Source organism: Athene cunicularia (genome assembly GCF_003259725.1).
Source record: "Athene cunicularia isolate RWA chromosome 3 unlocalized genomic scaffold, athCun1 chr3_part1, whole genome shotgun sequence".
Lineage (NCBI taxonomy): Eukaryota > Metazoa > Chordata > Aves > Strigiformes > Strigidae > Athene > Athene cunicularia.
Window position 1 is genome coordinate 71,162,145 of NW_020799097.1, and position 23,742 is coordinate 71,185,886.

A 23,742-nucleotide genomic window follows, 5' to 3' on the forward strand; every position below is an offset into this window, starting at 1 on the left:
GGAAAAGGGAAAACATAACCCCCATTTTTAAAAAAGGAAAAAAGGAAGACCTTGGGAACTACAGGCCAGTCACTCTTACCTCTGTGTCCAGCAAGATCATGGAACGGATACTCCTGGAAAATATGCTAGGACACATGGAAAATAAGGAGTGATTGTTAACAGCCAACATGGCTTGATTAAGGGCAAATTGTGCCTGACAAATTTGGTGTCCTTTTATGACAGGGTTACAGAGTTGGTGGATATGGGTAGAGCTACTGATGTCATCTACCTGGACTTGTGTAAAGCTTTAGATGCTGTCCTGTATGATGTCCTTGTCTCTGAATTGAAGACACATGGATTTGGTGGATGGACCACTCAGTGGATAAGGAACTGGCAGGATGGTCGCACTCAAAGAATTGTGGTCAATGGCCTTAGAAAGCCAAAAGATGGGGAATGACTTTATCAGGGAGTGTAGGGATAGGATGAGGGGTAAGGGTTCTAAACTGAAAGAGGGTAGATTTAAATAAGATATAGGGAAGAAATTCTTTACTGTGAGGGTGGCAAGACACTGGAACAGGTTGCCCAGAGAAGTTGTGGATGCCCCCTCCCTGGAAGTGTTCAAGGCCAGGCTGGACGGGGCTTTGAGCAACCTGGTCTAGTGGAAGGTGTCCCTGCCTGTGGCAGGGGGGTTGGGACTAGATGATCTTTAAGGTCCCTTCCAACCCAAACCATTCTATGATTCTACAATTCTACAAGAATATCAGTCAACAATTATTTTTACTTAATGACTGCTAAATCCTACTCTCCAGTGTCACAATGCACAAAATGTTGGACTATGCACTGAAGATAACATTCACATTACACACAGATTCCCTTGTTTCCATTCACCTGCAATGGTTACTTGCCAGCTAATTATCATTAAGTCATCACTTACTGGGAACCATTTAAGTGTTGTCTCCTTAGATGTGTCTTTCTGTTGCTTTCAAATCAACAACACACATGAGAAGTGAAAATGCAAACACTCAAATCAAGACTTATAAAACTCATCCATACTGAAACTACTGTACATCAGAACCAAGAGACTTCTACCTTCTGGAAAGCATGCACTGAAAAAAATGTTTAAACCCACTATCTTAAGGTTTTTCACATCTTCTGTTTTGGAACCTTTACTATTAGCAATGCATAATGTAAAGTTGTGGATGCATTTCATACTTTAAATTTATTAATATCCTAGATTTTTAAGATAAGTTTGAGAATAGCCATGACAGTGTTAACAATTAAGAGTTTCAGTGCCAGATTGAAAATTACAAAAATTCATTTGATTGGCAAAGCTGTAAGACAACAAAACCTCAGCCACTATGGCATAAACCCAAGAACACTCAATTGCTTTCAAGTCAAGATACAATACATTCAGCTGGAGATGTCTATAATGGTAACTATCTTATATAAATCACCTAGTAGCAGAATTAATTTGCAAGCATATAATTACAAAGTCTGCTTCTGAGTTACCCAGAGCAGTCACTAATTTCAGAAAATCAGTGTGGGCTATACAGAACATCGACCGTATGCACAGGACCCTTTTCTAGGTACCCTTGAGGCTATGGTTATGTACTTAATGGAGATTTTCTGATGAAAAGATCTTGTCGTGGTAACTAATAGCCCTTGAGTTACATATTTTCAGTCAGAGTAGAGTAGAATGTTTCAGTTGGAAGGGACATACAATGATGATCTAGTCCAACTGCCTGACCAATTCAGGGCTGACCAAAAATTAAAGCATATTATTAAAGGTATTGTCCAAATGCCTCTTAATCACTAACAGGCTTTGGACATCTACCACCTCTCTAGGAAGCCTGTTCCAGTGTTTGACCAGCCCCTCTGTAAAGAGATGTTTCCTAAAATGTTTCCTTTCTGAATACATATAAACTTCTCATACCCACAACAATGTCCAGCAAGGACTTTCATGGCTTAATTACATGTTATCCGTACCATCACATCTTTCTGCTTTGGGATCTTCTAGGTCTTGCACAGAAACACCCCACAAGCAGTCATCTTTGATGCAACGTTTCCATGCCTCCTGCAGATTTGTCTTCTCCTATACCTTCCCTTGTTTACTACTTCATCATCTGAAGAGTCCTAATCTTTGTCATTCCTCATATGGAAACTATTCCATCATTTCATCATTGCTCTTAGCTATTTCTGAGTATTTTTCAGTTCTTCCAAACCCATTTTGGGAATGGGAGGTCAGAAATGTCAAATGAAGGAAGTCAAATGCAGTCACACTACAGATTTATATGCAGCGAGGTTCTCTGTTTTGTTCTCTATTACTTTGATTTGCCCATTTTTTTTTTTTTAAATTGCCATTGAGTACTGAGCTGATGGTATGGTAGAACCACCCACCACACACACAAGATTTTACTCCTAACTGGTAACAGCCCACTGAGAATCAATAGTTTTCTATGTGAAATAAGGATTAGCCCCACTCAAACTGCTTTCCTACCTTCACTGAAGTCAAGGCTGGCTTTAATCCCTGGGCTACACAAGAATGGTCCTTTCTGTTCTTGTTTCAATCTCTGAAAATACATCTCCTGAAAATATAACATGGACATACCCTCTTCTCTTATACAGTTTATTTGGCCTTAGAAGGCCAGCATCAATACATTAGACTCTTTGTTCTGCATTTGGGATTTTCCACTCTACAAACTATAGCTTCCTATAGAGAAGCTGGAGAAAACTAGCTCCCCAGGCTACCACACACAAAACCCAAAAAAGAACAGAAAAGATAACATCAGGAGCTATCCTGTATTCATGCTCAGAAAGGCACAAATACCAAACTTGGCAAAATTGCCACAAAAATTAAGATTCATCATTCTTAATACAGCTAGGTCCTTAAATGAACATAAATTACTATAAATACAAATGTCTTAAATACCATATACTGCTTATTGGTGGTGCTAAGACCTTGTAATAACATTAAGTTTAAATAAGATTGTGGGTACTTAGTGCTTGGGACTCTTTTGCTAATTGACTTCTGTTTTCTCATGTAGTTTCTTAACATTTGCAACAACCAGAAATTTTCAGACCAGTACAATATTGCATGAAAAAATACCTCATGTTTCTACATTCTGAAGCAAAATATTGTGGTTATGCTGCATCCTGTCTCCACAAAAAGGAATGCAATACAGAATGGTATCATTAAAATGAAAGCATGGTATTAATAAAATCCAGATCCTTTTATCTTTGCTATTAATATAAGTATGTATTATGAACTACATGAAAGATTTTAGTGCTGCAGTCTTAACCAATGGTATATTGCTTATTTACTATGTGCAATTGAGTCAGACTAGTAAATGAAAACAGATTAGCAAGGCACATTTTCTTGCTCTCCTATAATTGCATAATGCTGCAAATGTTTGGAATGCAAACTCCGCAGGGAAACATTAAAAAATATTGGTTTGTAAATTAAAGTCACTGAAAAGTAAATGTCAGCCATGAAAACATTTCCTTTAATTTTACATTTTATAAGTTGCTTAATCAGTCCCTCCTCCAGCTGAGGTCTGAATTATCATCAACTTTGTGGTTCAATAAACTATTGATATAAAATGTGAGAATCTAAGGGAAAGATGGTGCTTTAGAGCATACACAGCAGATGAAGAGTTACAAAAATGGGCCAGAAATTTTGCTGTGAAGAGTTAATGCAGTAAGAGGGAACAGCTGGAGACTATTAAAAGCACTCATTAGAGGGAAGAAGCAGCAAACTGTTCTAATTGGGTCAGCTGACAGGTGGCTGCACTTCAGCCGTGCCCTCCCGGCAGCACCATCCCATACCATCCCAGCCGCAGAGATTGATGCTACTGTGTGATCCTCAAACCAGATCTACAGCTGCAAAGCTGTGCTGCAGCTCTGGACATGCTGTGGGACACCCAACAACCAACTGAAACCATCTCAGCACTGATAGGTAACACGGGGAGCAAAAGCACTACTGTATGTATGGGGGTTAGGGAAAACACCGAGGGTGCATAAAATGTTTAGTCTTTAACTATAGCTCAGAACTCAGTAATTGGAAAATGTATTTTTTCTATTTATATAACTCCCTAATATCTGGTATGCACTGCACAGATGTAGGCAGATCATTTTAACCTCTGCATGCCTCAGATTTCCAATATAAACTATATTAACCAAGTTCACCATGCCCTCCTGAAAAGTCCCACAGTTCAATCAATGGACACATGTAGCCCCTTGTGAGGTTGTCAGCAGAAAAATCCCATATAGAAATGAACCTTCTACTCACCCTCCATCAAATGTGCAGACAGGCAACTCTCACACTGCCTTTTTTATACAGAAACAGATGTATGAAGAGTGCATGAGAGTGACAGTGAGGAGATGGAGGCATGGGCTCCATACCATGGTCTCTCTTGGAGGCCACATACCTGGCAGACTAAAAAATTTCAAGAAACATATCTGAAGTCATGAAGGAGAAAGCTCAATGTGTTAGTACTGATGACAATTCATGATACAATTACTCATGGTTAAATATTTCTGTTATTCAGAAAAAGACAGTAACTAAGACAGCCAGCTGCTGTCAGAAAACCAGTGCAATTGGTAACAATGTTTTTCATTGTATATAGAAATTTGGGACTATAAATAATAAAATTGATTAAATGTATTTAGCAAATATTCTTATGTTAATGGAAAACAATGTAGTCATAAAAGAAAGTTCTCAAAATTCAGGAATACAAAAAATTATTCTATGGAGATTAACAGTTCAGCTTTTTCTGTAATTGTGTTTGAAAATCATGAAGTAATTTACACAACATTGGTATAAATATTTAGCAAGAAAAGCCAATCTTTGCCACAGGAGAGGTCCCTAATGTAAGAAATTTGACTTGAAAGTTCCCTGACATCCTTTTAATTTTACTTCCCTCCTTTGCAGTAAGCCTAACACACTTTTTACAAATAGTTTAACATTTAATTTAAAAGATAAAAAGACAGATGCTCCTTTATGGGATTACTTGCATGAGTAATCTTTAGCATAACTGAGGCTGAATATTGTTAGAATATTTTTATTTTTAGCTGAGAAAAGCATATTTATTTTCAGAGATTAAGTTGAAAGGCTATGCTGAGCCTGACAAAGATGCAGTTCAAACTTAACCACTAATTATAACAAAAGTATGAAACGTCCCACCTAGAAGTAATGCATCTAGCTCTAAGGACCCCAGCACAAGGAGGACATAGACTGCTTGAGTACCACATCCAGAGGAGGCCACGAAGATGATCAGGGGGCTGGAGCACCTCCCTTGGGAGGACAGGCTGAGAGAGTTGGGGTTGTTCAGCCTGGAGAAGAGAAGGCTCCAGGAAGACCTTATAGCAGCCTTCCAGTACCTAAAGGGGGCTACAGGAAAGATGGGGAGGGACTCTATCAGGGAGTGTAGTGATAGGATGAGGGGTAATGGTTTTAAACTGAAAGAGGGTAGATTCAGATAAGATATAGGGAAGAAATTCTTTATTGTGAGGGTGGTGAGGCACTGGCACAGGTTGCCCAGAGAAGCTGTGGCTGCCCCCTCCCTGGCAGTGTTCAGGCCAGGCTGGACAGGGCTTTGAGCAACCTGATCTAGTGGAAGGTGTCCCTGCCCATGGCAGGGGGGTTGGGACTAGATGATCTTCAAGGTCCCTTCAAACTCAAACCATTCTGTGATGATGGTGACAAATTCTTAATTTATGGAATGATCTTTTTTATACAAAACATCTCCTGACAAATTAGCTCAAAGATGTTTAGATCTTGTACTTGAGTGAGCTGAGCTTTGCTATTCATGAGCCTAACAGAGATCAGAATTGCATATAACCAAATTTCCTGCAATTCAGGCTACAATACACAGTCCATGCTGCTTCACACACTCCTTCAGCCTTAGCTGTCTTAGATCAAAATTTTAGCAAGTATTAAGGAAAGATGAAAACCCCATACATACCTTTTATATTTGATGTCTCATGCTACAGTTGTAATAAATACCAGGTAATTACTAACAGACCTTCTGTAAAGGACAATTTTAATACAAAGCTTTCAAATATTTATGGTAGATCCTCTCTTTATCAGGAGTATTTCCTACCTTCTGCATTTTCAAGCCTTAAACTAAATCATCTGGTGCATGTTATTCTTTAGCTTGGTACCAGCAGCACTGCTAGGGGGTTACTTGTTTTATTGAAGCATATTTACTCTAAGAACTCTCTGAAACACATTTACTACAATGGATTTAAATTAACTCTTGTGAATTTATCTCATCTTACAGGCCCATAAGGTACCTGAGTTCAACCTGAGGCACTCACCACCATTTCATTACCTCTCTGCCATATTCCACTATTGCCACTATTTATTCTGGGGAAGGTTGGAAGTGATCTCTTTAGATGACTGACAGTAACTTACTCCAGCAGAGAAAGCACCGGGTCAGGGCAAGGACCTGGCTGATCTGGGTGGAAAGTCTCACATTGCAGCAGCTGCTTCTGACGTATCCAACTTGTGAATAAAGGGCTTGTTTTCCATCTTGGCTTTCAATTAAATTTTGGTAAACACAGACATTTACCAAAACATTTAAAACAATTTATCTCACTCCTGAATGAATGGTTGTTTTCTCTGGATAAGAGTCAAAGCCTGAAGCTCTATTCAGAGAAAATTTCAAATGATCAGTGAACAGTGGAAATTTCTGTCTCTGTTTCTGATCTCTGCAATGTCAGCAGTTCAGATTTTCAAAGTTAAAAAAAAACCAGCACCCAAGGTACTACAAGACTTCAGGGTTGGTTTTTTTCAACCTTCTTTTTTTTTTTTTTCCACAGATCAGAATTGAGGGGACAGAACGCCTCCATTAAGAATATCACAACCCAACAGCTGAGCAGGAGTTTATCAGACACAAAAACTGATCTTAAAATGCTTTTTCCCCCTTAAGAGCCCACTTCATAGAGCTGCTGAGCTCCCACACTTTCACACTGCAGTTTCTAAGAGAAAATGCACACTGCACTCAGCTTTTCAAGGGAGAAGGCTAGTGTTGGCAGATTTTGGCCAAGATGTCAGGATGGTCTGGAAAGGTTCCCAGTTGCCCACAACAGCCAGGAGCATCATGGCTGAGAAAAGCACAATTAGTTCCTAATACCCCAGTTTCAAAAGATGTCTATCTTTCTGCAGGCAAACCTGTTGCTCCAAGTAAAGCAGGAGTTACGTTTACAGTCCATTTTGTATGTCTGTAACTGCCATCAATACAAGCCTTCTCAGGCTTTTCAGCAATGAGCTCAATGTTGTGGAGCAACTGGCAGTTTGGTATTTTCATAGTCGTTGATCTGAGCCGTGATGTAAGAAGGAAAGTAAAAACTTCTTGTATCCTTCCCCTACTTTCAAGTGTCTGCTCAGTCAGGCACACCTCATCCCAGATGACTTAATATTGTGATCAATAGAGAAACTATTTAATATGCTAAATCTAAGCTTATTCTTTGAATAGTCCCCTGTAAAAGAAAATATCAGTGGTTCACAGTGAGTTTTCAATTTAAAAAAGAAAAAAAAGGAGGGAAGAATTGAAAAAAGTATGAGGCCAGCAATCAGCTGAGCTATCAGTCCTGTGCTAGAGGGGTGCACTGGCTCATCATACTCAGAGGTATAAACAGCTGCTTACTTTCTTCACAGTTAGACTGGGCAATTGATTTAGCAGACTTCTAGAGCTACCACTCCACAAAATCCATTCATGAGTTTTAAAATATATGCCAGCAGATTTCCTTGCACCACTGAGGAAAAGATTAAAATGCAGTCATGCAATATATTATGGTGGTTGGATAAAGGAAGTATTAAAAATGCTTAACATGCAGAATGAGTGGCTTTTGTTAAAATTAATTTCACCGGCGGGTGGCCTATATGTTACTATGACAGGAGCAACTGCCCTCTTTGAGCAGCCAAAGTCCACCAAGGAAGGTTGGAAGACAGATTCTAAAAACGTTTCCAGGATTCTAACTCTGAATTACCAACAGAGAAAATCAAAATGAAAAAGCAAAATTAGTTTTATAAAAGAATGCTGATGGTGCCTCAGACCAACAAACTGCCTTTTAAACAAAATGACTACTGAACTCGGATGGCCACTTTTTATTTCCCTTTCATTATAGCTTTTGTTCTGATCTGTGTATGTGTATATATGTGCATGTGCATATAAGTAATAATTTCTTAAAAATCATTCCAATGCAATCAAAAATGCAAGGTCATTTCTTTCTATTAGCTTTTAAACCAACACAAACAATGGAAATTAGATCTATTCATTTCAGTTCTTCTTGAAGTAAAATTTCATTGGCTGTACATATCATCTTAAACTGCACAGTCAGTACTAAATTAATACTAGCTTCTAGAAGTCAGTCAGTTGTGAGAGGTATCTATCACTGCATGATCCACTTCAAATAAGAAGTAGAGGCACTGATAGCGAAGTACAGACTGTACTGCTCATTTTAAACATTTTCAAAAAGAAAACATGACAGCACTAACAAAATAATAATGTAGGAAAAAACCCACCCTCACTCATTTCTGCAACCCCCCTGTCCCATTCGAAGATGGGGAAACAAAAGTCCATGCACACAGCATGCAAAGCTGTTGGGACCGCCTTCCAACTCTGCACAGCACACCATCAGGTCAAAACCTGCTCGGCTGATGCAGTGACCTCTTTGGTATCTCTACACATATAGCAAATAAGAAACCCTCTGCAATGTTATTGAAATGAATTTTTATCTGTACAGCAGATATCATTAAAGTTTAAGGCTATAGACAGCTACACTGATACCTTCCCCCACTTCAACTACTCATAATTTATAAGCTTATATGTTCACAGAGCTTTGCATGACAAACAACAGTAGTAAAGTACAAAATAAATCAACACAGCCTTGTCATACAGAAAAAAACCCCAGCCCTCCTTGGATCCATCTGACCTTAGCTAGGACTGAAACAGTGTTGTGTGGCAGTCATTCAGAGCTGTGCTCTCTACAGCTCATCCACACCACATCTTGTACTCTACTGCCCCTCCAAAACATCATCAAAACAGCCTCTTTCTTTGTTCTCCAAAAACCACAGTCCTCTCTTGTTTTGATGTTACGCCTGGCCTGCAACATCTCATAGCAGACCACCAAGCTGTCCTGTCACCTCTTTATCACTGAACCCTCTGCAGGTCCAAGTGTGGCTGAAGTCTGAGTCCTACCAAACTGGATCTCCATTAGGGAGAGGGTGAGAATGAATTCCACCATTTTGTCTTCTTCAGGAGGTGTCAGTGTGCATGCAAAGAGACTAGCATCAAACTGACCACCTTCCTAGCTTCTGTGTTTCTCATTCAGCATTTTAGAACACTTACTGCCATAGGACCTTGGTCTGTGACAAAGGCTGACAGGCATTATGAAGTTAGTAAAATGAAAACTTACTACGAACAGCTTCTCTGGCATTACTGCCATCTCCTTAATCTAAAAAAGGCAATAAAACCAAACCAAGAACTAAGATCAGAGCCTTGGCATAAAGAACACTATGCACAACCTATCAGCAAGAACTCTACAGGCTTGAGCTCACTGTATTTCTCCGTTTCCCAATTTTCCTCTGAGGCTGCACAGTTACATACATAGTTTCAACCTAAAAATCTGTCTGAATATCCACAGTGATAAATACAAAGACAGAGGAAAAAACATAAGACAGAAGATGCCTCAGTCTCCCACTTTTCAAGCATCCAGTTTGAACGTCAGCATTATGTAATGATGCTGGGAAATCAGTAATTGCCTTTTCTTCAAACATACCAGATATCTTTCCTCCTGCCTCATGCTGGGGGTACGGATCATGTGATTCTGTTCTCCTCTCCAGTCTCCAAAACGTCGAAAAAAATAATTGGATAAAAATCGATTCACAGGATCTCTAATAATATTGATGTACACTGGCTGGTCTCCTCCAAATCTGTGGGAAGAAAAATGGATGAATCTCATCAGAAGGTTCCACACAGGCACACATATCCATCCTTCATCTGAGTATTTTCATGTTACTCTCTACAGAATTTCAGAGCTTTTATAAAGTTAAGACTGAAACTGAGAAGTTTACATCTAGTTACCAAAACTCTGTAAAAGCATTTGAGATCTCTTTAGGGTGAATGGTAAATATGATATCACATTAAGCTACATGTGCACTACAAACATTTTTCTTTAAGACTACTTTTTCCACTGTGTCAATAGTTTTGCTTCTTGAATTTTCTCCTTGCTGTTTTCAGATGAAGAACCTTCTGCAGCTGAACCCAAGAATGAGCATTTCTTCTCCTCAACATGTTTCCCATCTGGGAAGTCATGTCAGAGCAGGCACTGCCTAACACTAACTGCTACAAAAAGGCATCCTTGAATCACCTTCACCTGTACAATAAGTGTGAAGGGTTTTGCAACATTCAAGCTTATTTCAAAAGGCTTCCTTTGGAAGAACTCACAGATATGCATGGTATTTCCATCTTTATATTTGCTGCAACTTGTGCAGATCTTCCTCCCCCTCACCCCCAGCCTGTGCCACTGTCTGGATTTGAGGTTATTTTGTGGTTATGCAACGTCATATCCTTGTACTGCACTTTGCGAAGACTCTCTAAAAATAGTCAGTATGAAAATTCCTGCCTCAAAAAAAAAAAATTAAGTATCAATTTCAAGTCCATGCAAGTCCAAGGAAAAGGAAAGGGTAAAACCAGCTGTGACCGGGATCTGTACAAAAGCAAAATGCAGCACAGGTACCTGCAATTTAGAGACAAGAAGATAAACCAGAGATATGTCATCAGCTCGACTACCCTCTTGTACACATCCTCCTGGTAGTTAACGACAAACTTCTTCAGTTTATTAGGTGGGATACAAAAAGAGGAAAAGGGAGCTTGAGAAAGTCTGTGATTACACTGTATTTTCACAGTGTTAAAATACTGACTGTATATTTTACATCACTACAGAGCATCAGGAGAACAAGCCTAACTAGAAGTGAAAAAGGGAAGTTGCTCACACTCTCCTATGGTCAAAATTGAAGAATGAACATTTACACTATGGAACAGACTTACAGACTACAAATGCTCTGAGATAAAGAGCAAAACAAAACCTCTTGGGATGGAGAGGTTCATAGCATAAATTTAACTTGGAATTTGCCTGATCTAAGAACATGAATTATGTTTCTCCCTTCTGTTTCCCCAGTTTAGGAGACCAATTCTTACTTAAGAAGTAGCTTATGCTTTATTTTTGGGAGCTTGAGGACATAGACATATTTATGTATTTAAATGCTGTTCTGATGATTTTCTGAGTCACAATTTATGTATTTTCTTTTAAAATGTAAAATATTAGATTAGAAGAGAGAAAACTGAAGACAGCATTTAGATAAAAAAACCTCAGTTTCTCTTCATCTTTTGAGTCAGATGAATAATTGAATATGTATAATAAAAGATCAGGGCTCCTCATAAATATTTAAGAGTCAGCAAAATTGTTTAAAAACATGAATTCTAGTAAAAGACAAGAGAAAAATCCCATACAGTTTCAACTTGATTTTTATTCTGCATGATTCTGCAGATCACTTAATACAGTCTGCAAAGGCTTGTCTCATGAATAATTATGCATATCAGTAATTTCATTGACCTCAGTGTTGCAGGATCGTTGCCATAATTTGAAATTACACAGACAGCATAAAACTTTAAAACAATCCAATTAAGGAGGCAGATGCTCCTTGCTTCCTGATTAGTGCATAGCCCAGTTTGGACATGGGTGTGCAAAGGAATTATCCCGAATTCAGTATCCTGAATTCTTCTCTGAGCTTGTCTTTGCTGCTTTGTGTGTTTATACAGAAATACAACCTACATTACGATAAAGCATTCCTGCAAATACCACAGGACAATGAGGGCATAAAGCTTTGACAATATTTATTCAAACAGAAAGCTTTTGGTGAATTCCATGGCTGGTAGCCATGAAACCCAAATTTTTCAAGTGAAATTGCTGTCAAGAGTAGGTTGCACCTGAATTATTGAACACATTATCTTCCTTCTCTTTGATCAGTAATAATCTAAAGACAGAAAGGAATGGAAAAAAACAAAGAAAAAGGGAAGCAATAAACACAGTAAGAAGCAGTAACAGCAGCAAGTTGTATGAAGATAGAGACAAAAAGATGACAAGATTCAGAGAAGCAAGAGAGCTGGGATATCGTGATCCAGGTGCTCCTCAGAAGAGAGAAAAATAAAAAACGGGCAGCTATTTGTTGTCTAGATAGAAATATTCAACACATCTTGTCTTTTCTGAAGTAAAAGGAAGGGTCCGATCACATCACCAACACACCAGAATGTTACAGCCTGTCCTTTTGCTGGTAAGGTCATGTTCCTGAACACGTGAACTCTAAATTCAGTACCAACAGCTCTGAGAGAAGAGGCACATGCAAACTCATCTGTCCTGAGAGGACAGCTGAGATAGGAGGCCACTCTTTCAGAAAGATATACAGAGGAACTTCTCATTTCTGAAATGGTGACTGTGCTCCCCCAAAACACAGGACAGCTCAGGTTTCTGATTTCCTGCACACTGTAACCAGCCTGGTATACACCCAGCTGCAGTTGCTCCACCAGGCAACAAACAGGGAATTTTTAGAAAAAATAAGTCTGTTCTGGCTCTTATTCAAATCTAGATTTTTTTTTTTTTTCAACAGAGTTTATAATACTTCAAATTCCAATCATTTGTTTCTATGGACTGTACTGAGACTCTTTTATGGAAGCTAAGCAGCACTCATATGGCATAAAAAATCCTATTGGTTAAAAAAAAATAAATCAATAACCTCAAGCTATTTAGAGGAAAAAAAAAAAGGGAAAATCAATGCTCTATTTGTTCAAGTATGTTCTCCGTATTTTTAGGTACCTATCAAACACAACCTATTAAATATTACTTAGCTCTCCAGAGTGAAACTTCCTAAATTAACAATAGCCACATGAAAGTACTCTTGCGAACAATAACATATTTTGCCTTCATTATACATCATGTCACCTTATTTCTACTCAAATACCTATTGTGAGGGATTCAAAAAGGGATACAATCATATTTTTCTAGGCCTGAGCAAAAGGCTTATCTTAGCTGAGTGGGATGAAGATTGGATTCTGCATTATAAACGTACCTGATCATCCTCATACCCAGGAGCACATTGCTGCAACTGGGTAGAGAGGGTCAGGACACCACGACTCCAGGGCAGCACTGAAAATGTATGCACCAATCTTCTGCAGTGCTCTTCCTGTACTTAACTTCTCCTGATTTATTTAGTATATACTATGAAATCCCATTAGTTTTAACTGCTCTGTTGTGACAGGTATATTTTTAGAGTCCTCATCAAAATAATGAGAATATCTGCAGGCTTCAATCAATGATACTTAGGTTCATTAATAATATATCCCCCCCCCCATCCCTTTTTTAATAAAAGTAAAAAAGCAAAAAAAAAGGGCCTGTTATAATATTGCAAGTCTGTTCCTTCAAAAAAAGTCTCTGATGAATTCCAATTTTATTATTTATGTGAGCAAAATCTTTGTTCAAAACCATTTACTAACCTCTTATGAATTTAAAAAAAAAAATTAAACCAAAGTGATTTGCTTGGTTTTAAAATGGAGGATCTCTTAGCTCCTATTATTTTTCACTTCACTTCAGGAGCCTGTTACATTTCCGTTCAGCACAAACTTCTATGCACAAGCAGAAGCAGGCTTCTTAATCCCTGCAGGCAAACCACACTCCTCAAGGAAAAGAAGACTCTCAACCTATTCTCTGTAAGAACTTTGGCTGCCTCTTACTCCTTAAAAGTAAAATGTCTCCTCTTAAATGAGTTAGTTGCTAGAAATCCAATACAGCAGCAACAAACAAGTACTGACAGTCACCTAACAGGGACAGGCATATCTTAGAAAGGAAGCACAATTTCCTTTTACAGCCTCATACAACTGAGAATCACACGCCGAGAGCGCAATTGCCCATCAAGCTTTATTCATCAATTATGTTACAGCTCCATTACCTGCTCTGCAGCACAACTTCAGAAGAAGGTCAGGTAAAAGCATTAACATAAAATTCTCGTATTTTTAGGTCTTCAATAAGAGGCAGTTACATCAAAATCTATCTTCTGAAAAAGGTATCTTGAAATGAAAAGTTGTTATAACATCTTGTATTAGCATGCACTTGTGGCAAAGCAAACCAATTCTGTACAATTCTGGGACCCTCCAATGACCCCTCCCTCCCCCCTCCCCTAAAGAATGAGCTGCAAAGATTCCCAGAGGATCAGGCTGAAGTATCACAGAATCGTCTAGGTTGGAAAAGACCTTGAAGATCATCCAGTCCAACCATTAACCTAACATTGATAGTTCCCAACTTCACCATATCACTCAGCACTATGTCAACCTGACTCTTAAACACCTCCAGGGATGGGGACTCCACCACCTCCCTGGGCAGCCCATTCCAACGCCTAACAACCCCTTCTGGAAAGAAATGCTTCCTAATATCCAGTCTAAACCTTCCCTGGCACAACTTGAAGCCATTCCCTCTTGTCCTATTGCTTATTACTTGGTTGAAGAGACTCATCCCCAGCTCTCTGCAACCTCCTTTCAGGGAGCTGTAGAGGGCGATGAGGTCTCCCCTCAGCCTCCTCTTCTCCAGACTAAACACCCCCAGTTCCCTCAGCCGCTCCCCGTAGGACCTGTGCTCCAGACCCTGCACCAGCTCCGTTGCCCTTCTCTGGACACGCTCGAGTCATTCAATGTCCTTTTTGTAGTGAGGGGCCCAAAACTGAACACAGGAATCGAGGGGCGGCCTCACCAGTGCTGAGTACAGGGGTCAGATCCCTTCCCTGTCCCTGCTGGCCACGCTATTGCTGACACAAGCCAGGATGCCATTGGCCTTCTTGGCCACCTGGGCACACTGCTGGCTCCTGTTCAGCCGGCTGTCAATCAGCACCCCCAGGTCCCTCTCTGACTGGCAGCTCTCCAGCCACTCCTCCCCAAGCCTGTAGCACTGCTGGGGGTTGTTGTGGCCCAAGGGCAGCCCCCGGCATTTGGCCTTATGGAAACTCCAGCAGTTGGCCTCAGCCCATGGCTCCAGCCTGTCCAGGTCTCTCTGCAGAGCCTCCCTACCCTCAGGCAGATCAAGACTCCCACCCAACTTGGTGTCATCTGCAAAGTGACTGAGGGTGCACTCCATCCCCTCGTCTAGATCATCAGTGAAGATGTTAAACAGGAGTGTCCCCAACACCAAGCCCTGGGGGACACCACTCGTGACCGGCTGCCAACCAGATTTAACTCCATTCACCACAACTCTTTGGGCCGGCCATCCAGCCAGTTTTTTACCCAGCAAAGTGTGTGCCCATCCAAGCCTCGAGCAGTCATTTTTGCCAGGAGAATGCTATGGGAAACAAAGGCCTTGCTAAAGTCAAGGTAAACAACATCCACAGCCTTTCCCTCATCCAATGAGCAGGTCACCCTGTCATAGGAGATCAGGTTTGTCAGGCAGGACCTGCCTTTCATAAACCCATGCTGACTGGGCCTGATCCCCTGGTTGCCCATTATATGACTATTAAAGGCACTCAAGATGACCTGCTCCATGACCTTCCCTGGCACCGAGGTCAGACTGACAAGTCTATAGTTTCCTGGATCGTCCTTCCTGCCTTTCTTGTAGATGGGTTTCACATTTGCCATTCTGCAGTCCAACGGGGCCTCCCCAGTCAGCCATGACTTCAGGTAAATCATGGGAAGTGTCCTGGCAAGCACATCTGCCAACTCTTTCAGCACCCTTGAGTGTAACCTATCCGGTCCCACAGACTTGTGTGCATCCAAGTGGTGCAGCAGGTCTCTGACCACCTCCTCTTCAGCTGTGCTGACCTCAGTCTGCTTCCCCTCCCCACCTCCCAGCTCAAGAGCCTGGGTGTCCAGGGAACAGCCAGTTCCACTGCTAAAGACTGAGGCAAAGTAGGCGTTGAGCACCTCAGCCTTTTCCTCATCCTTAGTTACCATGTTTCCCTCTGCATCCAGTAAAGGAGGGAGATTTTCCCTAATCCTCCTTTTGCTGTTAACAAATTTATAGAAACATTTTTTGTTATCCTTAACAGCTGTGGCCAAGTTGAGCTCTAGCTGTGCCTTGGCTCTCCTAATGTTCCCCCTGCATAACTTCACTACATCTTTATAGTCTTCCTGAGAGACCTGGCCCTTCTTCCAAAGGCAATAGATTCTCCTTCTGTTCTTGAGATCCAGCCAAAGGTCCCTGTTTAGCCAGGCCGGTCTCCTTCCCCACCTGCTTCTTTTCCAGCACACAGGAAGAGCCTGGTCCTGTGCCTTTAAAGACTTATTTACCTGCGAAGTACTACCTGCCTGGGACTACATGGTATTGCCAGCCTCCAAAATCACCGAGTTTATCTCCTTGCATTTGTCTGTAGTGCCTTACTTCCAGCTTTTGTGCCTTCACCCTACACTTTGGTCATGTTTTCAAGTTTTTCTTTGGAATTAGGATGGAAAGAAGGAAAGTGAGTTGAGATAAATCTTTTTGTTTCAAAACTGAGTCCTTGGCTGGTCTGGCCTTGAATGGGAGGTGCCTGTGGGGATCCAAAATGCCCAGTGGTTCAAGGTTAACAGTAAGATAGTGCAAACCAGTAACACTCCACTCATTAATTACCCTTTCTGGAGCTGTGATGTCAATAGTAGAAATTTCAGCTTCTGAAGTGATGTGTCTTGGTAATGTCATTGTAAAAAAATCACAACTGAGTCCTCTGGGAGTTGCTTAGTAAACTGCCTCAGACCAGTGAATGGCTAAAAGACTATCCTATAAAGTCTTATATGTCTCTATTTCACTATCCTATAAATCTCCCAGAATATTTGATGTATTTCTGTCAGTCTTTTACACTCACACATGCTAAACAATGAGTGTTTTTTTTCCTATGCCTTTCATTATGCTGAGGATATCTAAGTAGTTTAATATATAAATTCATAATGAACAGCACTGACACTGATACAAACCCTTTCTGGGTCTATACAGCATCCCCAACTCAAGTAAAGGCAACACTTGAGAAGGAAGTATTAACTGAGCTTTCCTTTATGTAATGCAAAGTTACAGCTGGAAACAAGTAAGAGAGAAAACACTCATTCTCCACAAAACATGAACAGCAGCTATAGTCAAACTGCATTATTTAAAATCACTTAATCCAGATACATTGTATTTAAGACTTTCCCAAGATCTGGCTCAGGATCCCTCTGGACCTCTGATTAACATTTCATTATAATTCACAGATGCAAATGTTGCACATTTGAACAGAAGAACTAATTACAAGTTATTATGATAAATTTCCATCAAATAGTAGAACAGCTGATACAGCTCTTTGAAAAGTATTAAATCAACATGCAGTGTGTAGAAAAGATACATCTTCAAAATTGGATGAGACCCCAGATTGGCTGAGATTGTTATGTTCACATAAAATCTTGGAGCTCAACTTCTCAGGAAGGTTGTAATGCAAAGGATGTTGCAATGCCACTCAGCACTGAATACTCAACTTCTTGTATGAATACATTTATCAAGAGTACCATGGGTGATTTCACCTGCCTCATAGAAATGCCTGTTACAGAGATCTACCCAGGATAATGCTAGGAATGTCCATACAGAAACTAAAATACAGTAAATTGGGTACAATAAAAATATCACTGTAATTTAGCAGTATATATCATCTATACAATGTATAGAATATAAAAATCAATTAACTGAAATTGAAAGCATGGCTGCCCTGTCTCAGATGTGAAATTCTATATAATCACCATCAAACAGACAGAGCTATGGATATCATCTTCCTCAAGGCTTTGAAGCTACACAATTTAACATAACCTGTAACTGAGAAGATAAGTGCAAAACTCCTGGGAACATTTTCAGATAACAAAGTTGCAAAAGGTGAGAATAATGAAGGGAGTGGTTTCCTGATAAAGAGCCACTTGACCACAGGGCAAGCAAGACATAAGCAAACATCATACACTGTAATATGGCAAATACAACCCAAAGCATCAAGAGCTAGAAGCAGAGGACACTCACAGGGAAGGAGCAGTCTGTCCTTGCATGCCTCCAGAGATTATCGGCAGTGTGTGAGACTTTACAGGCCAGAATAATTTTAGTTTCCCTTTTTCTGAGAAGCAGAGAGGAGCAAAGACCTGGCACAGCACCAATGTGACCACTAACAGAGTTCATTTTAAGCAAACCATGCACAAAAGTTTACTGCAGAGTCACAAGAAGGATAAGAAAAAAAAAAAAAAAAAAAAAAATGTCAAGAAACTGAAAACCTTCAGCTTGAAAAGAAAATGAGAAGGGAGAAAAATACAGAGAAGGCTGAGGGGTGACTGCACCACAGTGTGTAAGAAATTACACACAAAAGCTTATATAGGGGAAAAACTGATAAAAGGAGTCTTTACACAGTGGACAAATGTACTCTGAGATGCAATGAAAATGAGTCAACTGGATTTCTTAGAAAAGAGGAAAAACAACTCATGATTTACAATCTGAGAGAACAATTCAGTATTGTAAGAATTTACCAAGGGCAGCATATTCTCCATTTTGTTGATTTTGAATTTAAATTTTGTTCCTGAAAGATGAAGGTTTTAGGTTCAAACCTAAATAGTCTGTATCGTGCATTACATAAGGGTAAGAAAGACTAGAAATTACTTGGGACTGCCACAATTCACCTTTTTGCCTGAAGACAGCATCAGATACGTAATAGCCACTCCCAGCTCCAAAATCCTCAAGTACAACCTATTCTGTTGCTTTGCTGTCCTTATTATTCAAGCGTTTTCCTAAATATCTGATCTAGAACTCTGTCGATGCAATTTAAGACCACCACTTGGTCTATCATTATTCATAAAGAACTGTATCCCATTATCTCTGCAGAATCTTTTTAACATAAAATCCAAGAGTGTTATCACAGTCCCCTCTTTCCTAGTCTTCTGTATTTTTTCTTTCTCTGCCCTTTCAATCTTTCCTCACAGGTCAATTTTTTTATATATCTGATCATTCTCTTCTGGAGTAATCAACATATTTCTTAAGCTATTCCTGAACTGGTAATATAATCTACAGTGTGAGTGTGAACACAGAAACTAAACAACAGTAAAAAAAGGTTATTTTAAGTGTTATGCCTGATACCACGTTCAGTAACTAAATTTCAAGCAACCATCTCCATTCTGAGAATATATTACCAGCTGAATGAAAGCTAAAAAAAAAAATAAAATCTATTACATGAAGAACATGGGAATCTAGGGAAATAAATTTTAAATCAGCTTATCTTAAGATCTGTGGAAAAACTCACCATAGAGCAATGTTTTTTAAAAAGCTAACCCTGAAAAAAACCCCTTTAGACCATAGAAAGGTCAAACTGCACATTAGATTTGTGCTCAGCCTTCCATCAAGTAATTTAAAAAACACCATTACACACTCACATAATTAAAAAAATGTAGTATAAAAAAGGAAAAAAGATGTAGGAGTGATTACAGCACCATGTGGCCATTCATTAAATGTGTACTTTACAAGGCAGACCTCACATGATGGTAGAAAGTGTTTCATGATGTGTTAGCAAAAAGTATATATTATAATGAACACACATAAAGACACAGTTGTTAAGGCCATGCACATAAGTTTAGCTGACATTTCCCCACTTTTAAGAGTTTACCCAGCAGGTAATAATTTTGTTGTTACCTTATTTTTAGTGACATTTCCTAGGTGTGTATGTTTCTTATTTTTTAAAGGCCAAAATATCCACAACACGAAACTACTTTAGTAGATAATCTTAGGCTGCAATCATTATTTCAAGATGCTGATTCAAGAAGGCATTTAAAGAGCCCAGTCCCTCCCACTGCTGAGCTGTACAGAATCAGCGTGAGCTGACGGAATCATCGCTGTTCATACAAAATATACCCAAGCTGGCATTCAAAGGGTCATGGACATTCAGCATTTTGTTATGTCAGCTCCACGCACACCTTTGCACAGGTAAAACATCTAGTGGAGCACAGGTAAAACATGTCATAGGTATGTTCTGCAAAACATCTACACTCTGTGTGGCATTACTTGTTCAAGAGAAAGGGAGAAACAAGAATCCTGAAGTTATTAATAAATCTGAGTATTGTGACAAATATCCCATGACTCTGTTTTAAGTCAATGAAAAGAACATCACAGAATCACCCTGGTTTTACCAATCTCTTACCAAGTCTATAAAAAAAAAAAAAAAAAAAGTGAAACACTATTTCCAAATCAATGGACCAACGACACATACATAGTTTAAGTCATGGCAAAGCAAGATATTTATTTGACATAAAAAATATTAAATGTATCATCCAACCCTTATAAGCAATCAACAAGCTAATATGCAGGGCTTTCAAACACTCTGTCAGCACAGTGTGTTCCTGCTCTCAAACATGCAGCTTATACACATAACATATAGTCAAGTTAATTCTTTAAGATTTGTTTGTTGACTACAGACACATTTTGCAGAGCCCAAGAACAGGGAATGCTGTAATGTCAAAGTGCTGCGCTAAACTGCAATTTTTAGAGCTGCTTCTGCATGAGAAAAACCACACAACTGATCAATAACAAAAAAGCCTTAACAATATTCAAAAATAAGTTTAATTTTTGCCTTATGCAGACTGAATCTCTCTTTGTCTATTTCTGCCTTCATACAGCATGGGATTTACTGCTACCCACGATTCAAAATTGAAGTCAGAGCTGAAGGAAGGTGTCTGAACTGATCAACACTGTCTGCATGTGACACTGCCACTACAGCAGCCTGATTTATTGATTTTTACTAGTTAGTGTTGGCCATTGTGTCTGTTTAAAAAAGTAATATTAAAAAAATCCCCAATCAGTAATTCTGAGACAGACTGTCTACCAAAAAAGACTTTTTCAAGAAAACCAAGAACTTTACACATTAACTCTCCTAATGAATAACAGAAAACCAGAAATATTTCTTATGTTGACTTCAGGCAAGTACCTTCCCAAGGAGAAGACTCAACAGAACTTTCCCTCCTCCCCAAAACCTTTCCCTCCACACTTCTCATGCATCAAGCAAGAGGGACACGGCAGAGCTGGGGCTGACATCCACGTAGGGCATGAGGAGGTGGCTGCTGGCTGCAGCTGTTTTCCTTTTTCCCTTGGCCTTCCATTCAGCAAATGTACCCGCATCAGCATGGTTACCTCTAAGTCTTCTACTGACCTTCCAAATTTAGTTTGAAACTGGCCAACAAGTTCAGAATTTATTTAGGAATTAGGTGTGGAGGGAAATTAGAAAGACATGCAGAACAGCTGGAGTTGATGCATGAGTTATTTCCTTAGAAAATTATGCTGGAAGTGTCATCCCCTCCCTTTGAGCACATGCACACATATGCTAAATAGACACTGCAGATATTAAATTGCAGCTGAAAGGAAGAAGAGGGCAGCAGCCCAACAGCACAGAAAAGATGACTCCTCACATACTAATGCTGGGCAATAATTTATCCTGGCTTTGAACAAATAAGATATACTGAACTGAATTACAAGATCTAATTAAAATGCAAGATTAAATTGAGTCTATGCTTTATCTCTGCATCTCCTTACCACATCATAGGAAATTTTAAAGGACATCATTCCCCAGTGGCCTATAACTACCGCAGAAAGTAAAGAATTCATGGCTCCAGTGAGACATGAAAAAGCCTGTTTTCTCTCTCTGGGTGGTCTTTTTAATGCTTCTCCCTCCTATGACTTTACCCTGACCTAATCAGCCAGCCTTTAAACAAGCAAAAGTCACTTACCAGTCACTGACAGAGGCATGTCTTTACGTTTTTATACACTCCTCTGTTAACATTCATTTACCCCAAGACAGGAGGGAGCAGTCAAGCTTCTTGCTCTGCCCAAAACAGGGTCTGTAAGTGCATGGTCGGAAGACAACAGTTCGGTGTCGGAGGGAAGAAAGCTGTTCTCCCACGTCCAAACTGGGAGTTGCGCAATTCTCCCTATCCTTGACTCACCCTGACCCAAAACTGTGGCCTCACCGCCCCCTGTGCATTCCTGCAAACGTTTTTTCTGCTTCTCTGAAAACTGTGACACTTGGAGCACACACCAAGCATCCTGAGTAGCTGCCCAAAGACTATTATAGCTACTTAATTGAGCAGAAGATTACTAAGAGGTCAAGTGGAGCTCTTCCAGACTGGAAGATTCTTCCTGCTTCATTTTTTTCTCAGGCTAAATAAATAGATGACAAGTGGCATTTATGATAAAGCATAGCAAACAACCTGCAGTTATCCTGAAATAGCCTTTTGTCTCTCTGCAGGTTACTCCAGTTCTTCACAGCTTCTGCACTCATAACACTGTACTGCCTGGATCTACCAACACCACCTGCAATCTCAGCAAATGTATCAGTGTATAAATCTTTACCTACTTAAAGACATTCATTAATATCTGCTTCTGATTAACATTTTGGATGCTTTTCCTGGTAACATCACTATATAAACTTCAATTCAGAAAAATACAAAAAAATTATCAGCATTTTTATTAATTTAATGGATCCCATGAGTCTCTTCAAATACATGCAGCATTGACTTTGAAGAGAAATTGGAATATGACAAAGATAAACGACAGCTGTCATTCTGGTCCTGCAACGTGCCCTGCCCTTTTCAGGTACACATCCTTGTGTGGCAGCAAACCCCCTGAATTCCTGAGTTCTGCACAAGTGGAGGTGGGTACCTCTGCCCTGGGCACTGCAGACCACAGCACTGGTTATGACTGACAACTTCTAGAGCTTCTTGGGCATGCAAGAAAAAAATTCTTTGTTTTTTCTTGGGCTTTGTTTTGTTTTGTTTTTAAACATAGGCCAACAGATCTCAGAATTTTGAAAGTATACAGAAATATCAGAAATTTTTTTTTTCTTTTTTAATTCAAAGAATTTTCTACTTCACAACATCCACTGCAGTAGGACAGCTAGTAATTTTGCATGCCTTATGTTGCTCACTTTTCCCCCCTTGGTTAACACATTTAAGAATAAGGAATGAAAGTAATTTCTACAGAATGGGAAATTGCAGCCTGGTAAACTGACTAGGAAAGTATGTAGGAAATGCACTGGAAAAACAACTCGCCCTCAAAGCCCAGGTTGCTCTGGTGCAACTATAGCTTTAGAAGGTATAAGCATGGTGACTGCAAAGAGGGTTTTTTTTTCTACCATATACAGCATTAATGAAGCTGATATAGGTCCAGAGTGCAGTTTTTATGCTTATGCTTAATAAAGACTACGGAATTACTGGATAAGTTTAAGAGTCACAGAGTTAAGTGAATGTGGAACACACCCACTGGCAAGAGGTTTGAGAGTACCTGTGATCAAAAGGAAGAATGAAAGGTGTTTGAAGATGGCAGCATGGCGAGAAACACCAGGGAACAAAAAAAGCATTTTGGTCAAGAAGAAGCAAAAGCCAGAGAAATTCACATGAGAAATTAGCCACAATAATTTGACACTAAAGCTGACAGACAACTGGAACCAAGTGCCCAAGGAAGTGGCAGAGAAGGTGTAACACAATGCCTTCAAATGCAGTCTGGATGCTTTCATGGAATACTTCTGAGAAATACACTCTTTTTCCAATCAAGAGCAAGAAACTCCAATGCTGGGAAGGCCCCAGAAGCAACAGCTGATACGAAACCATAAGCACCTAATCGTTTACCTCTGTGTATAAGAACATCTCCAAGTAGGGTTATTAGAAGAAAGCTAGGTAAGGTCAGTCCACCATTTAGGATGAAATGAGCAGGACTATGATC

The 23,742-nt window shown here is 39.7% G+C and overlaps 1 protein-coding gene across 1 annotated transcript in view; it reads right to left on the reverse strand.

Annotated features, from left to right (window-relative positions):
* UST (uronyl 2-sulfotransferase) overlaps positions 1-23,742 on the reverse strand; it is a 105,927-nt gene that overhangs the window by 55,003 nt on the left and 27,182 nt on the right. Inside the window, exon 4 of the mRNA XM_026845885.1 lies at positions 9,763-9,916. Coding sequence (XP_026701686.1) covers positions 9,763-9,916 — 154 coding nt within the window. The remainder of the gene's footprint in view (positions 1-9,762; positions 9,917-23,742) is intronic.